The following is a 20,880-nucleotide window of genomic DNA, read 5'->3' as shown; positions in this document are numbered from 1 at the left end:
AATTCAAGTGTATAACCCTTTCAACAACATCAGGCGTATGCTAAGGGGCAGTTGGGGTGAGTAGATACATTCTTTCTAGTAGACGGATTTATATTTTTATGTGAAAAATATACCTTGAGCATTTAAATTTATTGGTTGATTTTGCCACAGAAAGCGTTGCTTTGTCAAAATATTTCTAGTTACAGTAGAGTGTAGTTAAGTCTGTTATATATCATTAAAAGAAACACAAAATGATTGTTTTCTCAAAATTGCGTTAAGTTCACAAATGTCAAACCTGTTTTATTTAGCAGATAACGCACATAATAGGCATTAAGTATAATATTACATTTGAATCCTTTTTAAATCTATCAACCCGTTGTAAATGTCCAGCTGCGGTTTAATTCAATTGATGTTTTTATTTATCAGCTCTATCACCACGACAGTAAAATTATTGTGCCTTCCAGTACTAGTGATAGTAATACTCTAAATTGACCAAATTTTAAAGAATCGTTTGAAAATACAAAATTATTTAAAAACTGTTACATTATGATATCTTATTCGAACTAACAAAGATTTTAATAAAAAAACTCCAACAACCATTTAGTTACAACTCTTCAAACACAGCACGAAAAATACATTTAATTTATATTTTGAAAATTAATTTTCCATTAAGATTTTCTGCAAGTTTTGTATGGATTTCGAGAATTTAAGAACTCGTATGTTGGTCAATAATTTCCCAACAATACTTTGTCAATAAATTTTCAAATGATTCATTGTCAAATGCTTTAGTTTGATATTTTAATAAAACTCATTTTGTGACAATTTTAAAAATTATTATAATTTCTTTATCATACGAATCGATCAGCGAATGAAGCAAATTCACTATAAGCGCATGTAAAAATGTAATTTTTTTATTCCATTTTAACACTTTGAACCACCTGCGAAATTTCTCACCATTTACTGATATTAATTATAACAATAAAATGCATATTTGCGCACCTCTATGTATACATTATACATACATACTTATGCATGTGTTTTGTAAGAACATTTAAATATCTGTTTGTACTCGTTTATATACAGGTATTGTTTTCGCCCCACATTATATTCAAGTATTTTAGATTACGAATGTGTGTTTGTTAATTTTTTCTTTCATTGGCAAAATAAATTTTAATCACGAAAAGCACTCATAAATCTAATAAATTTAAATTCTGATAATAATATTTAGTTACCATTGTGGCATTTACTTACTTGACTTTGGTTTAATTACTGCCCAATGTACAAGAATAATTTTATGTACTTGTATTATAGTTATTCATATGAAAATTTTTTCATTCTTTTGTTGCTGGATCACAACACTTATTATTTGAAGATATCAATAAATTTGTGAATCTATCACTGTATGAATAAACGTAAATGTAACGCGTAAAAATTACGATAAAGTAATTGGAAAGAACCAACCGCATTATAGATTCTCAAATTAATATTCAAATACATAATGTATAATGTAAACCTACGTGTATTATTCTGCGTGAACGTGAAATTGTTAAATGTGAATTCAGTTTTACGCCGATAGTGAGTAACTATCAAATACTTGTATGATGTAATTTTTCGAGTGAGAAGAAATATTTAGTATTGCGTATCTCGTTTTCTTCTAAAATGCAGACAAAACTTATTCACATTTTTTTTGAAAGTGAAAACGTTCAGTCGATAATTTGAGAAAAAATTCAGAAATCTAATTAAAAGAATGAGTAATCTTATTGGAAAAATGAAACATCCATTTCTTTATATTACAAATACTGAAAATTATGATTTAAAAGTGAATAGAAATTGAGTAAAAAGCGACATACACGATCACGCTGTAAGTTTTGAGATCAAAAAGGGATTATTTCAAGATACTTTTGAGAAAACTGTACACTCATAGTATTTGAAACATATTTGATGTGAAGTTCCAGTTCAACTAAATTCCAGTTTAACTGAAGTTCAACTAACTCTAAGAGTTGATCAGCTCAGCATATCAGTTCATCTAATCTACACCCACTAAGTTCATATATATAAAGTTTCTTTGAATTGAGTCAAGCTATAACTATAGGATACAGGATTAACAAACAAACAAATAATTAAAAATTTCGCGTTTTCACAACATTGAGTAGGTCTATTCTTTCGAAAACTCCTGATATAGGATTAATGAAATTATACAGTGCATACAATTAAAACTGTATGGAATAAGATCGTTTGTATCATCAGAACACATAATCTTCTAAATGAAATTTAGCTAACTATAGAAAAACGCGAAGCAAATTATGTAATTATGTGGCCCATCAATTTAAAAGTTACTTGTATATCTAATTAAAATATACGCATAAACGTACAAACTCTCTCATAAATCTATAGAAACAGTTTAATAAAATTTTGAAGAAAATACAGTAAATTTGACTTTTAACTGCCTGATTTTTAAATTTTCCAGTCTGGACAGAATGAAATATTCTTATTAAATTTTAATTTGCTTGTTTTTTGCATTTATGGTACTGTGATACTTATTCAGTTTAATTAAAGAAAACTACTCAAATTCAAAAACAAAATACTACATAGTATGTAGTTATTTTTCTCTTGAATTTCTAAGTTAAAGATATTGCTTTTGATTGGGGGTGGCATAAAGCTTCTGTAAAGATTTTACTTTTAAGGAAAAAAGTTTCAATTTTCATAAAGATTTCGCTGATCGCGCTCAAGTTTCTAGAACAATAAATATTCTTTCAAACGTTACTTGAATTTCTTAATATTTTTCAAATTGAAAAATAATTCCATCTTGAAAATTTAATGGAGAAACAGGTGATATTAAATACCTTCTTAACTCTGTGACCTCTAAAATTTAATTACTTGAAATTTTATTGATCTTAAACGTGTGTTCGAAATGATTTTTAATATTTTTTTTATACATTTATATCTATATATATTTACATATTTCATCAGCCACTTTGTCAAAAAAAAAAAAACACTGAATAAAAAATGAAATGCCAAGAGTCATTGTTACTTCAAAAGATTTTTCTTTTTGTTAAATTAATGAATGATGATTCTTAATGCTATAAATCATAAGTTTTAGTGCATTTTAATGGATGCTTCTTTAATTCCATTGTGATATTTATAATTTTTTTATATGTATATTCCGAAATAAGAATTTTTAACAAAGAAATTTCTAAAAAAAATTTAAAATGATTAAAAGAAAAATTCAAGAAAATTTGAAATAATTACAAAATTATTTCAGAATTTAAATTTCACAGAACGAACCAAAGTGGACATGATTGCCTTAAAATAAACTTTTATTTCTACAGAATGACAAATGATTTATTACTGATCATTTATGATTATTATGAGAATCATTAATACAAAAAAACAATAAGAGGTGGCAACTTGCAATACTAATTACAAAAGCTTCAGATTTTACAAGGTATGATTCATACTCAAACAAATCTATAAAATAATGTAGTTGATGAAAAATTTTAAAATATTATGTTAAATTATTAAATTTATAATTTTCATAATCCAATGCACAATATGTAATCATGAACAGAGAAGGTCCACTGCTTGCGACCAAAAATCTAAAAATGTACTTTATTTAAAAAGAAAATGGAAAAAAGTTTTCTTTGAATTTCACATATCTTTCGATTTTCTACACTGTAACAGTCCAAGTAAATTTTAGTTTATTATTTTTGGCATTAAGCATTGTAACTAGGCGAGATAATCCTGAAATTTTTTACAATTTTTAAATCCATATACCTCTGAATTTGGTGGCTTTAACAATGTAATTCATTTCATTTCTTTCTTAAAAAGAACTCAAATTCATCAGAGATGCTAGAACAACCCTTTTTTTATTTATACAACTCTTTCAAATAAAACAATTTAGAAATAATATAAAATTATTTAGAGCAATACAATGGTTTTTAAAGTAGCACTTTTCGTTTGAAAAAACTTATTCGTTCAAACAAATTGTTTTTCTAAAAAATATTTACGTAAATTACTTCATTAATATATCGAATTATAATATAATCATAATTATAGCTATTATTATTAACATACGAAAGTATGAAAATATTATCATTGCATACTTTTCGAAGAAAGAACAAAACTCAAAAGAAATAATGTTAACAATAGGAAAAGTTGAATTAGGTAAATTAAGACAAATAATTACATTTTTGTGATAAGAAAAAATTTACTATTAGATTTTTGCTTTTCTAGAAATGCGGAAAAGCTTACAGTTACGAAAAAATAAGACGCCGAAATTAAAAAGTTGCAAACTTTGAAAGGCAGAAAATTTTCACCTTTCGAAAGAAGGGCGGAATGGATTTTAATCCAACGAAATAAGCCGTTTATTAATTTTAACAAACTTTTAAAATCTTAACCTTCTACAACCTATTCTCTAAGAAAAATATCAAAGATGTGGAAGAAACAAACATGTTAAAATAACAGATAATTTCGACGGCCACTTTATCGTTGTAATGTTTGATTATTCCACTTCGCGATAGAGAAAGCAAATCATTATTTATCACAAAGTTTTTTTTTACATAAAATTTCAGTATTTTTTACCAAAGAGTGCAAAAGTTTTGTAAAGAGTTGCGCGAAAATACAGGCAGACGGCACTGGCAGTTTGAAACTAATAAGTACTAATTTTTTTTATTTATATATGAAATTTTATATAGCTAATATTGTTTGCTGAAATTTGATTACAATTTGCTTAAAATGTTATTAAAATAATTATTTTCTATTTTCGATATTGAAAATACATACAAGATTTGCGATTAATAAGAATGATAGTTCAGCTTGAACATTTCTTCTTCTTAATTTTATTAATGATTTTTTTTTTATTTTAAAAATTATTCAAGATAATTAATTTTGTGTGCCAAATGCCAATATTTCGTATATGTAAATATTTTTACGATTTTTTTTTTTAGCGAATTGTACTTTCGTCTGAGTTGAACTCATAAAACGAGAAATTTTGTGCCAATTTGTAAGCGAAAAAGAAATATCTCAAAAATAAATCACCAATAAACGAAAATCAGAAAGAAAATACTGAAATGAAAAAAAAACTTTCATTATTGCAAAAAAAAAGCAGCAAAAACCTGTTGATAATGTCCGAAAGAGACAAAAAATTAAAAGCAAAAATAAATTGCGAATTTTTTTTTGCGATCTTTAAAAGCTTTTTATTGCAAATAATGAAATCATCATTTTTTTCTGTTATTGATATTGTCGCTGTTTGTTTTTTTTTTTTCATTTTTTTGTGTTTCAAACACCAAATTTTCTACTCATTACAATCGAGAAACACGTGTAACAAAACAATAATAGCAGCGACATTATATATACATATATAAGAAAATATATTGTATAAAATAATGGGTGATATAAAGAGCAGCAATTTTCAATGAGATCTACAAAACATTAAGAGCTAAACAAATATTGTGCTGTTACTTTTTTCTATACTCCCCCTGTACAACAGTCGCAATAACATCCAATTCATAATGTACCTAAATTATTTAACAATAGATCCACATTATAATTTCGTCTTTAGTTCTACACTTACATATACATACACAAATTTATATCACACATTTGTAAGTACATATATACAAATAAATAAAAGTAATATTCAGTTTCCATTTCTAATGTTTTATGTCAAAGCAAAAAAGCACGAAATGCGGCATGGCATTAATAATAGAGAGAATTTGTTTTATTTTCACTGTAGATTTTTCTTTGTTTTTTTTTGTTTTGTTTACATTTTGCAGTCAAGTTCATGGTCGGTTATTGATTTTGAAAGAGACAAACATACATAATATTTACCTATATAAAACGCAAAATGAAGTGAAGCGAGCATATAAAAGAACAACAAACAAATGGAACAAACACATAATAATAACTCCTTACATAACTGTAATAAATAAATAAATAAAAACAAATACAATAATAAAAGGAGAAAATAAGTAAACAAATGAATGAACAAACGGTAGAAAATAAGAAATCAAAATAAAATGAAATGCAAAAGAAAACAAAAAAAATTACTGTAAAAGAAATGAAAACAAAAAAAGATAAATAAAAACCAAACAAAAATTTTATAATCCAACATTACTGTTATATAGCGGTTATGCTGTTGCATAAAAAATATATGTATAAGTATGTATTTAAAATGATAACAATAATAATAAAAATATTAAAACAAAAGAAGATGCAAAAATTAAAATTAACACCAAAGCAGAAAACACAAACAGAATAGGAAATTGTTATAAAACAAATAAAAACAAAATATAGTAGAGCGCTGTAAACAAAAAAATTGTCGTTTTGCCGCTATTTTCTACTTTGTACATAACAGGATAAAGAATAAAATCTGCTCTAACTTGTCTGATTAAATTTTTATACAAAATTTTAATGGAATAATTTGGTATTCTCTTAATCGTGACCGAAACTGAATAATGTTAATTGCAGAACAACAGAGGGCAAACAAAGGTATCTATAGAGTTGTCAAAACCAAACTTCACTAGAAGCAAATTGTTCGTACAATATAATATATTTCCTTTATTATGAAGAATTCCATATGCATATAGAGTTTTCATTGTTTTTGCATTTTAAACATATTTAACGCAACCAGAATAATAAAAACTTATCTCTAATCTTATAAATCTAAATTTAAAATTCCTATTTGAAAATAAATAAACTTATATCAAGTTAATAGAAAAAAAAAACAGGATTTCATACCGGCGTCACACTAAAACCAAAAAAAGGAAAAAAAATTCAAATATCTGTTAAAATTCCTCTTAATTAAAATTCACATAAAATTATAATAAATTTTAATTAATGCAATAAAAATAAAATTAAATTTATACAAATGCTTTCATTAAATATTCAAACAATATGAGTACACAAAAAAAAACGTATAATTATTAATTTTAATATCAAAAAAAATATTTATCAAACATGAAATTTGCAAATTTAAAGATATCTAAATTTTAAGATAGGTTATGGATTTAATTATTCTAAAACACATATATGAAACAAACAAAAAAATTCGTTTTAAAAATGTAGATTAACATGACAACTGATTAAATAATATTGGCAAAAGTCACGAATACAATTCGATTTTACAAATGATTACAAAAAACACACGATTTAAAAAAAAAATGGTAAAACTTGTTTTTAACCGTTTTATTCCTACAATTTTTTATAACTACCTTATCGTCGACAAAACTGTTATAAAATGAAACAAGTATATGACGACGTTATGTCAAATTTCCAAATTCAGCCATTTCTGTCCGTTTGTCTATTCCCCTATCGTGGTAACTCAAAATCGCAGAGGCCACCGAAATCTTCACAAATTGCTTATACAAGTTATGGTTCAAATCCTATCTAATTTGAGTTCGGTTAAGGTATAGTCATATCATAAAAACCAAAAAAAAAATTTATATAAGCGACTTTTGTAGCGCGGACAATAATTTGGTTGCGTAAATATTTACACAAACAATAGAATAGCTGCTTTAAAACAACAATAGTTGCCTGATAATTTCAACAATAATTTATTTAGTAACTGCTTCACAACTTCAAGTATAAATATTTTAAATATTGCTTCACAAGTTGGAGAATAATTTGATCATACCACGGTACATACTCGTATGTATAAAGCCTATGTTATACATACAACGGAACATAAAAATTATTTCTTAAACAAACTTTTAATTTTAAAAATCTTCGATCGCACTTATTGAATGTGTTATATTGGTTTTTCTTAATGTATATTGGTAAACATTATTTTCAATAATTATATCAATATATATGTATATTTATATGAAGCTAACTTGACAACTTATCCCAGGCTTTTTTAGTACACTATAAAAATGTACGTAAAATATTCTTCGTGTAATATTTTAATTATGTATTCTGCTTTTTTCCTTTTCACCACGTATAGTTGCTTAAAATATTAATATGTATAATGCGCGTATTCACATTCATGCATATTTTCAGTTAATACCATTTTTATAAATTGTAATTTTATAGTTCCATCTTAATGTAAAACCTGCAAATATTTCCTACATTTAAATACAATTTTTTTTAATATAACTTTCCGTGACTGCTTTAGCTAGTTCCATTAAATAGTAACTTAATTTTATTAATTCCATAAAACTTCTACACAAATACATACATACATTTCTTTTATCTTTATAAACGTGTGCTATAAAGATTTACGCAGACACCTCGGTATTTAAAAGCTTGAGACAAATCCTCGCATTTCGAATTTTTAACAAAACGAATAGAGTTTTTACAGAAAATTTATTTATAAAATAGTAAAGGAATAATTTATAAAATGTTTTACTATTGAAATAATATAAATTCCAATGATATAATTTGAAAAGCACCGCAGCCGTTTTTGATTAAACTGCTATGAATTGAGCTACGGGATAATATACGAGTATGCCTTCTTATACTTCCTTACTTTTCCCGACAATCTCTTTTAACTTTTAAAATAAATTGTGAAGAAACCTAAGAGATATGTTGAAGCACTTCATTTTGTTGCTTAACTTATTTGGTGTCTCAAAATTTTTAATGAGCAATGGTTTCTTAATGCTCATTGTTCCTGCCTGCTCAGTTTTTACAGAATTATAAAACATTATTGATTAAAGACAAAGAACCATAATTTTTTAGGAAAAGTTTTGTAGTAAGTGGCATAAAATTATAATTAGTAAAATATTTTCTCCTTAAACATTCATAGCTAAATAATTTATTCGTTGAAAAATATGGAAGTGCCTTTCCAAAAGTTTTTTTCATTTGTCTCAGTTTAGTTAGTTGAGAGGCGTTTGTTTGACGCGCATACTTTGTGCATGTATATGCATTAAATAAAAGCGCAATAAAAGCGTATTGTTTCAATATTACATTAAACCGGTTATGATCAGTTGATTTTAAATCAAGTGCACCAACATTTTTAATTAGGTTTTATCGTCTCACTAAATTTTTTGATATTTTTATGTTAAAACATATGTACATATTTACAGTAGACGTATATACATACATATGTGGAAATATACATGCATAATGTACGCTTGACATACTTGTTTTTTATGCTATAACGGAATGGAATGTATTAATTTTTTCAGAGAAAACTTACATCAATTATCTTTTGAGTGTAAAACTGTAACGGAACTAACAGGCAACTTTCGTTGACACTTTAAAAATATAGAAAAAATAATCATTAAAACGATGTTTACAAAATTGAAAAGTGAAAACAAAAAAAGGACAAAAAGACTCTTGCATTTATTGTAAAAAAATAAAAAAAATATTTGTTAATTAAAAAAAAATTAGAAATCCTCGGTATTCAAAATTTTCGTTTTTTTTTAAGTGGTGTGCTAGTTTAAAGGTTCCAAGTTTTAGGTTAAATTTAGATCAGCAGTAAATTTAGATCTTTTAGAGTCAGCAGTATAATAAAAAATTGGAAATTACCTTCCATCCAGCACTGCTATTTGTATCACCTTTATCCTTAAAATAAGGAACATTTTGCACCATCCATTCATATATTTGACTAAGTGTTAAGCGTTTATCGGTAGCAGATCCGATTGCATGAGTAATAAGATCAGCATACGATAAATTTCCCCAAGCATTACGTCTTGATGAATTCTTTTTAGCTGAACCAGAATTTTGTGCAGTAGCTGATTGTCCATCTATAAGTAAAATATATTATAAATAAATAAATGTATATACTTAGTTGCATTGAAAAATTTATTAATTTATCGCGACTAAATCTTAACAAATCAAAATATTGCGTTCTTACTCAAACTGTTTTCCGAATACAACAATGCAATAGTCTTGTTATACCCTGCATCTGAATTTTACACTGTGTAAGAACATATAGACACGTCCATAGTGAATTATTATTTCTGCGTTAAAGTTCTGCAGGATAACTCAAAAACGAAAGAGGCAAGTACCACTAAACGATACAACAATGAAAAATGCAGGGTATAATTCATTCGGTTAATACCGATTAAAACGTTTTTACTTGTTTTTCCAGTCCATTTGGCCAGATAATTTTAATGATTCTAGAGAATTTAATCCAGGCTAATTTAACGGAGCATATTAACGGAACTCACTAAAAATTTGTCGGTTTTTGAATACGATCAACAATATTATCGATCAAAATATATCTGTATATGAATGTTTGTATGTACCCTGATTAGAAAACAATAATTTATTGTTAATTCTGAAAGTTTGTATAACAGGAAGAAGATACTAAGAATCGACCTGAGAACAAGTTAAAATTTTAAGATTTGTAAGTTTTCTGGAAGTTGCTTTTAAAGTAAGCTTTTCTCTTTAGTTCTTTGCGCTTAGTACAGATTGTAGCAAATGTTCATTACTCGTAATGTATACATACACATATATTATGTAACAAACACATAAACATTTTTAGTTAAGCATTTTTGTTAATTTACCCAAAGCTTTGCCAACTTTTCGAATAAGTCAAATTGGCACAATCTAAAGATGCTTTTAGAAATTCTGAAATATTATAATTATAAAATGTACTTGAGATGAACTGGCATGTACTTGAAATAACAAAATATAATCATTATACAATATGCGCTTGTTCATACATAATAACTAATACAAGGCGAAAGAAAACAAAATAGTTTAAGAAAATCTGGCGTGTTCATCTTTTTTTTGTTATGTTCTGTTTTTGCTTTTTCTATACAGCTAACACACATGTACATTCCTAAAAATTATAAATTTAAAAAAATTTTTAAAGTAATCATTTTGCACCTACTCAGACTCATCATCATCGTGAACGAATCGAACAAAAAGACAAGACGTTTGGTCACAGAAATAAAAAGTATAATATAAAAATTGTAAAAATTTAAATAAAAAAGATAATAAAAGCAACAAAAAGGAATAATCTTTTTGATTTGTTATTTCTATTTCAGAACACCTATTTCTTGCTTTTGACTAAAAATAGAAAACAACAAAAAATTCAGAAACGATAAATTTAAATTAAAAGCAGAGATTCCTGTTTTTAGTTGATTTTACGAAAAAGTTAAAAAAAAAATGTTGTTTTAATTTAAATTTAATGTTGAGGCAACTAACCAATGGTTTCTTTAAGTACAGAGTTTACATAAAATGTTAATTTATCTAATCATTTAAGTGGCACCATTAAATTTCTATGGCTAAATCATTTAAAATGCTATTAAGAATAGTTTTGATCTTATAGAAAGATCATTTATTTCGAATGCTATTTGCTAATATGTACAAATACAAATGTATGTATGTATGTATATGAATTGAGATAAACTTGTCCACATGAATAATGCGAATCGTAAAATTTACTTTTATTTGGGACCACTTGTATATTTTTGATGATATTTTGACAAAATTCTAACGTATTATGTATGTATGTGCATACATTATGAAAATTTCAAAGCAAAATTTTTTTATAGGCAAAATTAGTTAATTAGCTTTTGATATAAATCAAATCCGAGAAATTTACTGAAAACTAATTATGATAATACCCAAATCGGTTTCCTACAATTTTATATTTAATTTTTTGAGTTCTTTAGTAGAATAATTGATATCCAAGTAATTAGAACCTTACGAAACGCTTTACATACATTGCAATTCTTTAGCTAGAAAAATTAGTTTCATTAAACTTTCAAATTACCTTACAAAATATTCTACTCGATTTTTAATAATGATTCAAACAGTTTTTAAACTGAATAACCACAAAAATTACAAAATGATTAAAGATAAAAGGGTTTTATAGGGTTCCAATTCCATACATGCTTAATTTTATACAATAAAATAAAAAGTGAAATTTTCATACGACCCTGTATTTTAATGAGGCTTCCCTCACATGTGATGAACATCAAAAAGTAAAAAAAAAAAAAAAAACAATTTTATTCCTTGGATGTTCGCCAAAATACCAAAGATTGTATCACTCTAACGCGCGTCTTTTTTTTTTCTATTTTAATTTCTTTTTTATTTTGTGTTTATAACTTTCAATTTCGCTAGCGCAAGGTGCACTATGAATGAAATAAAACATGTATAGATGAGCGAAAATTCTTTAACGTGAAATTTTTTTCTTGTGCGATTTTTGTTTTTGTTCATTTTAAATACTGAAAATCAGGAAAATTTGAAACCAAAAGAAATTTATTTATTTTTTTTTTCTTTTAATTTGCCAAACAAAAAATTCTATTCATAGCGTGAATATATTTCTTCTTGAATACACATACACATTCGTATGTAGATATATGAATGTATGTATGTATATAAAATTTATGAATTTAGTTGAAGCATATAGGAACATTGGTATGTATATGTATACCTTAAAAAAATTAAAAATAATTTATTAAATTTTTAAAACGGCTTACCTTAAACAAAATACCCAAAAATATTTTGTAACTAGAAAACGATTTTTCGGTTAATTTACATTAATTTTTACCGACCGCATTGCATATGATAGGGATACAATAAGGTTGGTCTTTCTGTCTGTGTGTAAATATCTAAAGATCGGACTATTTGAACTATGTCACGGATGGATCAACTTTTGGAATATGTCAGGCCTCGGGAATTGAATTTTTCTGTAGGCCGATTTTACATTTTTGCGCATATAAAGAGAAATAATCAATCAATTTCCTTGAAATTTAATATTTAAGTTCGGGATGTTAAAACATTAACCAACAATTAATATTTTGGAAAGATCAGTGCTCGAAACCCGAACTGAAGGTCAATTATACATTTTGATATATGAAATTTCTTAAAATTTGATATTTGAGTACTAGTTCTTGCCGAAACTAACTTGTGAACTTGAACAAAGCGAAATTCTACTAAGAACCAAATTTACACTTTTTTGGATAAGTTAACTAAAAGTTTACTTGTCCTTAAAATTGTAAAGAAGTGCTTAAAACGCATTTTCATAATCTTCTGCAACACTTTCACTAAACTAGGTAAAACACATCTCGGTCGTTTATGTGTTGACCTCATAAAATTTTTTGATAATGACAATATGTTAATAACAATTAGGACACGATACAATGTGTTGTTCTGGCATTTGAGTAATAATGGCAAGGATATTAAATTTTATATGTGTACATATTGTTATGTAGATATGCTTGCTCATCTTACAAGGGCTCTTCGTACGTAATTTCTCGATAGTATTTTAAGATCACTATCCTTTTCTCTGAATATTTTATTTTACTCAAGTGTAGCTATCATTATTTTATATTCAAGTATAACTATTCATTATGTTTTGGTCACTCCGTATATGTACATAATGCATGTAAATTAATTTTAATATCAAAGTAAAATTAAAATGTTGCCGTTTTCTACTATACATAGCAAACTATTTGAATTTTTGTTTTTTTTTGTTTTTATTGTTGTTTTAACTAAAGTCCAAATTAAATTTTTTATCACAACTCTCGAAACAAGAGAAAATAAAAATTCTTCTGAAATTTTCTGGAATACTTATGCCATTATTTTGCAAAATTTTCCTTATTTTCAAAAAACTTAAATTTTTTTTGGTACGCATATGTATGTGTGTACATAATATCCGTTGAACAATGACAATTCGGACGAAAAATAAGATTGACTCAAAACATTTAAAGCAAAATACGTTGAAGCAAAGAATTTACCTTAATTCTCAAGTTACATGTCAATGCATTTATAATAATTTTGTGCATCCATAAATATTCATATGATGTATGCATGTGTGTACGTAATATAATATTTTTTACAAAGTGCGCATTAAAAGCATATGTACATATGTATATATATATACCTGTTCATTCAAAAATTCTGGAACTGTTCCTAATTTATTATAACATAATAAAAAAAAAATATGAAAATTATTGAAAAATTAATTGAAAATCATATTGTGTAAGAAGCGAAAATTAGTAACCAACTCCCACTAAGAAAAAATTAAACGTCATATTGAATTAATCGAAACAGGTTATTGTATACACGATATACATATATTATATATATATATATATATATATATATATATATATTTGTAGATTATATAAGTATATATATATGCATATATAGTGATATGTGACTGGATATAAGATTGGTAGCTATGGCGCGTATTGAAAAATTATTTAAAGTATTTTTAGACTTATTTAAGAATAAAAAAAATTTAAAAAAATTGAAAATGATCTGAAATTTTATCTTAAGAAACCTGAAATTATTTTATGCGCATTTAATAGAATAAATTATTCAAATTTCATTATACTTATACATTGTTTATCAATTATAGTTGAGTGTATATCATATAGTATAATATAAAATATAAATAAGACACAATTAATGTGTCTTTATATAAATTTTTGTGTAACGTTTAAATTAAGAATTTTACATGTGTTGCAAATTAGCTTTTTTAATTATTTTACTTTACATTTTAACATTTTCATTTTATTATACGTATCAATGTTTTTAAATAAATTGCGCCTTTTCGCAATTACTTTGCATTAGATTCTAGTCTAGTGCGCATTTGCATCAGGTTTGCTAATTATACTTTTTATTGAATTTTTTTTTTTCCAGTCAGCAATAAAAGTAATTCTCAGCGTGGAGTCTAGTCAAAATCAAACAACGTCAACAATAACTTCTTGTGTCTTTTAATTGGTAAAAAAATCTAATAAAGGTTAATCTTAATTCTCTTTAAAAATGCTTTTTTTGAGTTTTTTTTTAAATGTTTCATATTAAAAAAATTTAAAGAGCCCTTGTGAATAAACAAAACTGCTTAATAACTGATAAATATTTAAAATTCAAAAATGCAGAATTTTATTTAGCGTTTCAGATTTTGCACATTTCAGGTTCATCAGCTTAGTTGATAACTAAAGTAACTTTGGGAAGAAACCTATACAACATTTTCTCAAGAAGTCATTATATCGCCCGAAAATTGACAAACCAATTAAGGTTTGTCAATACGTTACAATTGTTTGAAAATTTTCTTCTGAATATGAAAAAATTAACGAGACTTTTAATTTTGTTAAACTTTTTATGTAATAAGATTGTTGGCATATATGGTTCATAATTTATATTTAATATCATAATTTATAATTTGACTTTGACTGTCAAAATACAGTAATAATGTCTCAGCCTTTAAGTAGGAATTGCTAAATTTTTATTTACTAGATTTTTTAAGTCAAGGCTTCTTTTCTCGCAAAATTGAATAGCATTCCTATAGCTAATAATTTCCCTACTTTTGAAAGTTCTCTAGCACCAAGAACATACGCCTTTCAATTTTTGTGCATCTATACGTCTAACGAAATCTTTACAAAAATAAAAAATATACTTATACTATTTTGTAAATTATTCGAAAGACCATTAAATATCGAGTGCTTGCATTTGAAATATTTAAGTTTCTGCCATATTACTATATAAAGCTATTTAGAATACTAAAATATGATTACATAATAAGCATACCTACTGAAATTTGAGTGCAATTAAATTAGAAATTTTAGTGTTTTTGAATGCGCTAAGTACAATTTTTTTCTGTGTTCTGTATTTGAACTTACAGCAAAAGTTGTGAAAAACCTAATTTAGAAAATCGTATATGAAGAGAAATAAGAAATCATTTAGCGCGAAATGAGAAGTTTTTTTGGACTAAGTGATTTTCTGTTTAATGATTGAAAATAATTCAGATTTAGGTTGTGTCACGTTTCATGTAGGGTAACTGTTAACTTTGCATAATTATATAATTAATAATAATATAAATGTGTATGTTTGTACATATGTCATCTTTGACATATGTTTGTACATATGTCAAAAGTTGGGATAAATTGTGCTCAAAATTTAATAAATTTTGAAATTTTATAAGTACAATCTAAACTTGGACACCGGGTTGTGTTTTAAAATTGAAAAAACAAATTGTTTAAAATAAAATTAACATTGAAAAAACTTACCAGCTGTCAATTGTTGATTACTTGCTTTTGTACTTTCTGGATCTTCATTTGGTTCAACAAAATTTTCTGGCCTTGGTAATGGCCATGTATTGGAACGTGCTCTTGATATTGGCTCAAAACTACCTTCCTGTAATTCAGCTACCAAATCCATTTGCAATGACTCATCAGATGGCCTTGGTGGTGTTTGCCAATCATTATTATATGGATCCATAATTTATTTATATATAAAATAATATTTTGTTGAGTATTTTCAATTTTATTTTAAATTCACTTTAATTTTTTTTGTGTATTATTTGATTTAAAATGTATTTTAAGTTTATTTAATAGGTTTATGCAAAAATTTCAAACTTAATAAAAATTAAAAAATTTATGAATCACTTTCGATGTTGAAATAAAATTAATTCTTATTTATTTTAATTAATTTGAATTAATTGCTTAAATCTTGGAATTTTTAGATTAATATAAAATTAATTCCCAAATATGAATAAAACAATTAACTTATGTAATTATTTTACTTTAAAAAGTTGTTTTTCAAGTAATTATCATATTTTTTCACATTGTCTAAAAACACTGTTTGTATTTTACACTTTACAATAAGGTATTTAACACAGTTTTACCAAAGTTCATAGATGTTTCTGAAATATTACGATATAAATATTTATTAAATATTAAACTATGTGCAAATTTTTTAAAATGTTAATATTAAATAAGTATCAAATATGCATATGGAAATTAAATATTATTGACAATTCGTTATACGCTGCAATTTCGTCAAAAAATATGGAGAATCAAATAGCTCAGAATAATTGTACATTTGGTATATTTTCTCATGAATTTATGAAAAAAAAAAATTAGTAATTGACAAAATGTTAGTCTAGCATTAATTTAAGCTAATTTTAATTTCTTATGAACTAACAGACTCAAATGATCGGTACCGAATTTGTATATTATTTTAAATTCCTATGTATTCTTCATTGAAATTGATATACGTATGTATACGGTATTAGTTTAATTTCGGTAACTTGACCAAAAATCATTAAAAAAATTACTAATGACAAAACTCACAACCAACTGTATACACAGTAAACCAATTTTTAAAAATTTTAGATTAGATATTTCAGTAGTGTAATTTATTTCATTAACTGCAGTGATTTTTTCTTCTATAAAATATGAAGTTCGCACATCCTGTGGATATGCTGTTCGCTTTCGTGTGTAGCACAAATTCATATATGTATTTATGTATGTGCTTTTTTTAAATAAATCTACGCATATTATATTCTTTTCTTCCTCTTTCCTTTTCAATAATAAAGGCAATAAGCCGAGAAAAAAATTTACAATTTATATACGGTAGTCATTGTACACAATGTACATACATGTTAAAATGTATGCATATATACATATATCTATTGTTTTAGAGATCAGTATAAGGTCAAAAGGTGCTATATTTAAAATATTAAGAAAAAAAGTGCTGTTACACCTACATGCATACTCTCATATATTTTTGTATTACTTTATACAATTTTGAAAATTTCCTTACAATTTTCAAATACTTATTTCAAATATTCAAACCTTCAAAATTGAAGCTTTACTTTCAAGCTTTCTTATAAAAAATTATGAATGCTAATAGATACTTCATAATAATAGATACTTCATAAGTTTTACAAACTAAAAGTAAAAAAGTTTTTAATTTAAAAATAAAGTGTATTGTCGAATTCTAATTTCAGTTAATTGCCACAAACGAGGTGCGTTTAAAAAAAACTTAGCAAAATCCACAATATTAATATGTAAGTTTGTACCTATGTTCTTGTAATTTGTACTCTGTTATTTAAGTTCTTTATTTAAAGTATAAAATAAAACTATAAAGTATAAAATAATCCTATAACTATCTAGATTTATTAGTTTCAGTTGATAGAGTCGCTAACGCATAAAATCTAACAAATGTTTCACCAAGTACACAAGTAGCAAGTGTAATTCAAACAAACTATTCTTAGTACCTACATTACTAATTCTAATATATTATATAAACTATTTGCATTTTTTTCCTTACAAAAGTCATAGTACGCTTCAACATAATTTACACATATATAATAATTTAAATATTTCAATTAGATATAAGATCACTAATCATAACAATAATTTTTTCACGCTAAATTTTTACCATTCATTTAATTCAACTACACAAGATGACCTTACTCACTAAATAATTACATATTAATAATCTTATGTTTCAAACTTTATGTTATAATACAGTAAACACGTAGTTATTTAAGCATATTCATACATGAACGCTCATTTATATGAAACTCAAAATTATTTTATTTTTACTACCCTATTATATTAATGAATAAATAAAAATTTGAACACAATACATTACCTACAAACGTATTATAATCATTACTTATATACTTATTACACAATTTCTTAACACATTACTTGCATACTTGCTATTATGTATGTAAGTAATGAATAATAACTATTTTTGATATATTAGAAAATTAACCGAGTAAAAATTGCAATAATTAATCTCACAGAAATTTTTTAATACTTCTTTCAGTTATATAATCTATATGATATTAATTAGTTCATATTAGAGCGAATCTACTGTATACTACATTTATTATGTTTTACTTCGATTCGGTTCGTTTGTACTTAGTTCAAAGTACAAAAATTTGATAATTGAAAGAATGAAACAAAAAAGCAAAAATTTTTTCTAGAAATAAGAAAATATGTTAAGCCAGTCAATCATATCATAATTAAATAAATTCACGCATTTCTTAAAATTCTATTCTAAAATTAAATAACCTCCTATGTATTAAATTGAAAAAATTATTTATTAGATAGATTACGTATGTATGTACACATAACTATACATTTTGTATTTAAATCTATTAAAAATAGTTAATCTTAACCTATGTATTCATTGCTCATACTGAAATTATCGTAATTATTTTTGTATTAATTGAATAAAGATTTTAAATATTATTTCTGAATTAAATTTCTGATTTATTTTTATCCAAAAATCACAAAGTATATTTTTTCATATAAACATAAAAAAATTCTAGAATAAAGATTTCATTTAATATTTTTATTTACTTTTGAAATATAACGTTTGTGTACATTGCATATACCCTAATCTTAAAATACTTTATTAATACCATAATTAATTAATTAAACTTTGAACAAATACTTAGTTAAAATTCATCGCATATATAAAATTAAAATATATAGTTTATTCACTTATAAATACATAAAAGTATAATATACATATTGTATATATGTACATATGTACAACCTAGATATGAAAGTATGAGTATAAAATATATCAAGAATGAAATGGAAGCGGTTATCATTATCACTAAATATATACAAGGTATATTCCATACATTTAATTGACATGGTCAAACACACACATTAGAATTTAAAAATAATTTAAATTTGTATCCTACTCAACAAAAAAAAATATATTTATTTCCCATGTGTTTTTTTGCTCTTCATAGCTCTTACTAAAAATTAAAAATAAAAGTGGAAATGACATTGTATTAGTAACATCTAAAAGCTTTTCTACATTATACTTTAGTTTCACTTCAAAAATTCTTCAAATGAAATGTGTGTAGGCATAGAGTTCTGCAAATTTTGATTGTGTTTGAACCTTATTCATTTGTTTATTTATTCAAACACTAATATTGTTTACTAAATTAAAATGTACAAGTTTCAGAATGATCCAATACATGAAATACGTATTGAAGCTCTTAACACATTTTTCATAGCCATATTGTGCTTGATTGAATCTTTATTATTAAACTTTCACATACGTACTATATTTTATAAACTATCTTGCATAATAAAATTAATATTCGAAAATTTTTCTGAAAACCAAAAATGGAAACAATAATTTTGAAATATGAAATTTTCGAACAAGTTTTTAAACGTCCTTCAAAAAATTATTCAAGTAAGATTATCATTATAAATAATAAATTTTTAAAATATTTACAAATAAAAGAGATCTGCCTAATTTTTATTAAACTGTTCTAAACTTATTCAATTCTTTATTGAAAACTATTCACAAGAACAGGATAAATTAATTTTATTGAAAGTCGTATTATTAGCACTAGTTAATATTATTATGTGCATATTACGATTTAACAAAATTTGTGTCAAAAAATTCTATTCCACGTATCACTTGAATTGAAAAGATAATTTTATTCAATATATAAATTTAGATAATTTGCATATTTTCAAATAAACAATATAACTTACTATAAATACATTTGTATATAACTATATGATCTAATGTATAATTTACACATACGTACATGTATACGCTACACTCACACATATTCATATATTTATTTACATAATACGTATAATATACGATTTACACGTTCCCAAATTATAAATATAACACAAAGGCACTAAATTCGGCAGTCAACACTACTGAAAACTAAAAGTTAACCAAATCGCTTTACAAACTCTCACGCCAAAAAGAATCATAATATATTCCTCAATATTTGAAATTGTATTTTATTAATTTTATCGTTTATTATATTCTCTTTAACTCTACATTGCATACTTTGCATATTTATAGTTACATATATTATCATAGGTATTAAACATATGCATATCACTATATATCTATTACATGTGTATATGTATATCTTAATTTCTTATACATTATTCAGAAAACCAATTCAAATACATAAGAGAGCGTTAGTGTATAAGTAAATTTTCCTAAGTTTTGTTTTTATCTATACAATAAATGTAAACCATGTGTTGAAAGGTATGAGGAAGAATAAAAGAAAAATATTTTAATCTCGTCATAAGTTGAGTTGCACCAAATTACAGAATAAGACGTTTATGATCATTTGTATTGTAGCGGTGAGCATCAAATTTCACGATTTTCTATAGAAGTTCATTATGATTTTTATTGTTTATTATTATTATGTGCTGCTTATTTCAAAGAAATAAAAAATGGTTCATAAAATATAATTTT

At 24.9% G+C, this 20,880-nt stretch overlaps 1 protein-coding gene across 4 annotated transcripts in view; it reads right to left on the bottom strand.

Moving 5' to 3' along the window:
• Nucleotides 1-20,880, bottom strand: part of LOC129607922 (forkhead box protein O) — a 114,670-nt gene that overhangs the window by 76,228 nt on the left and 17,562 nt on the right. For all 4 annotated transcript variants that reach the window (XM_055519185.1, XM_055519211.1, XM_055519202.1 and 1 more), the window contains exons 2-3: nucleotides 15,891-16,525; nucleotides 9,448-9,665 (exon numbers count right to left, since the gene is read on the bottom strand). In XM_055519185.1, the coding sequence (XP_055375160.1) occupies nucleotides 9,448-9,665; nucleotides 15,891-16,101 (429 nt within the window). In that variant the 5' untranslated portion in view covers nucleotides 16,102-16,525. The remainder of the gene's footprint in view (nucleotides 1-9,447; nucleotides 9,666-15,890; nucleotides 16,526-20,880) is intronic.

The sequence above is a fragment of the Condylostylus longicornis genome, unplaced genomic scaffold (genome assembly GCF_029603195.1).
Source record: "Condylostylus longicornis isolate FDR11 unplaced genomic scaffold, ASM2960319v2 ptg000004l, whole genome shotgun sequence".
Taxonomy (NCBI): domain Eukaryota; kingdom Metazoa; phylum Arthropoda; class Insecta; order Diptera; family Dolichopodidae; genus Condylostylus; species Condylostylus longicornis.
This window is presented reverse-complemented; position numbering and strand designations above follow the sequence as displayed.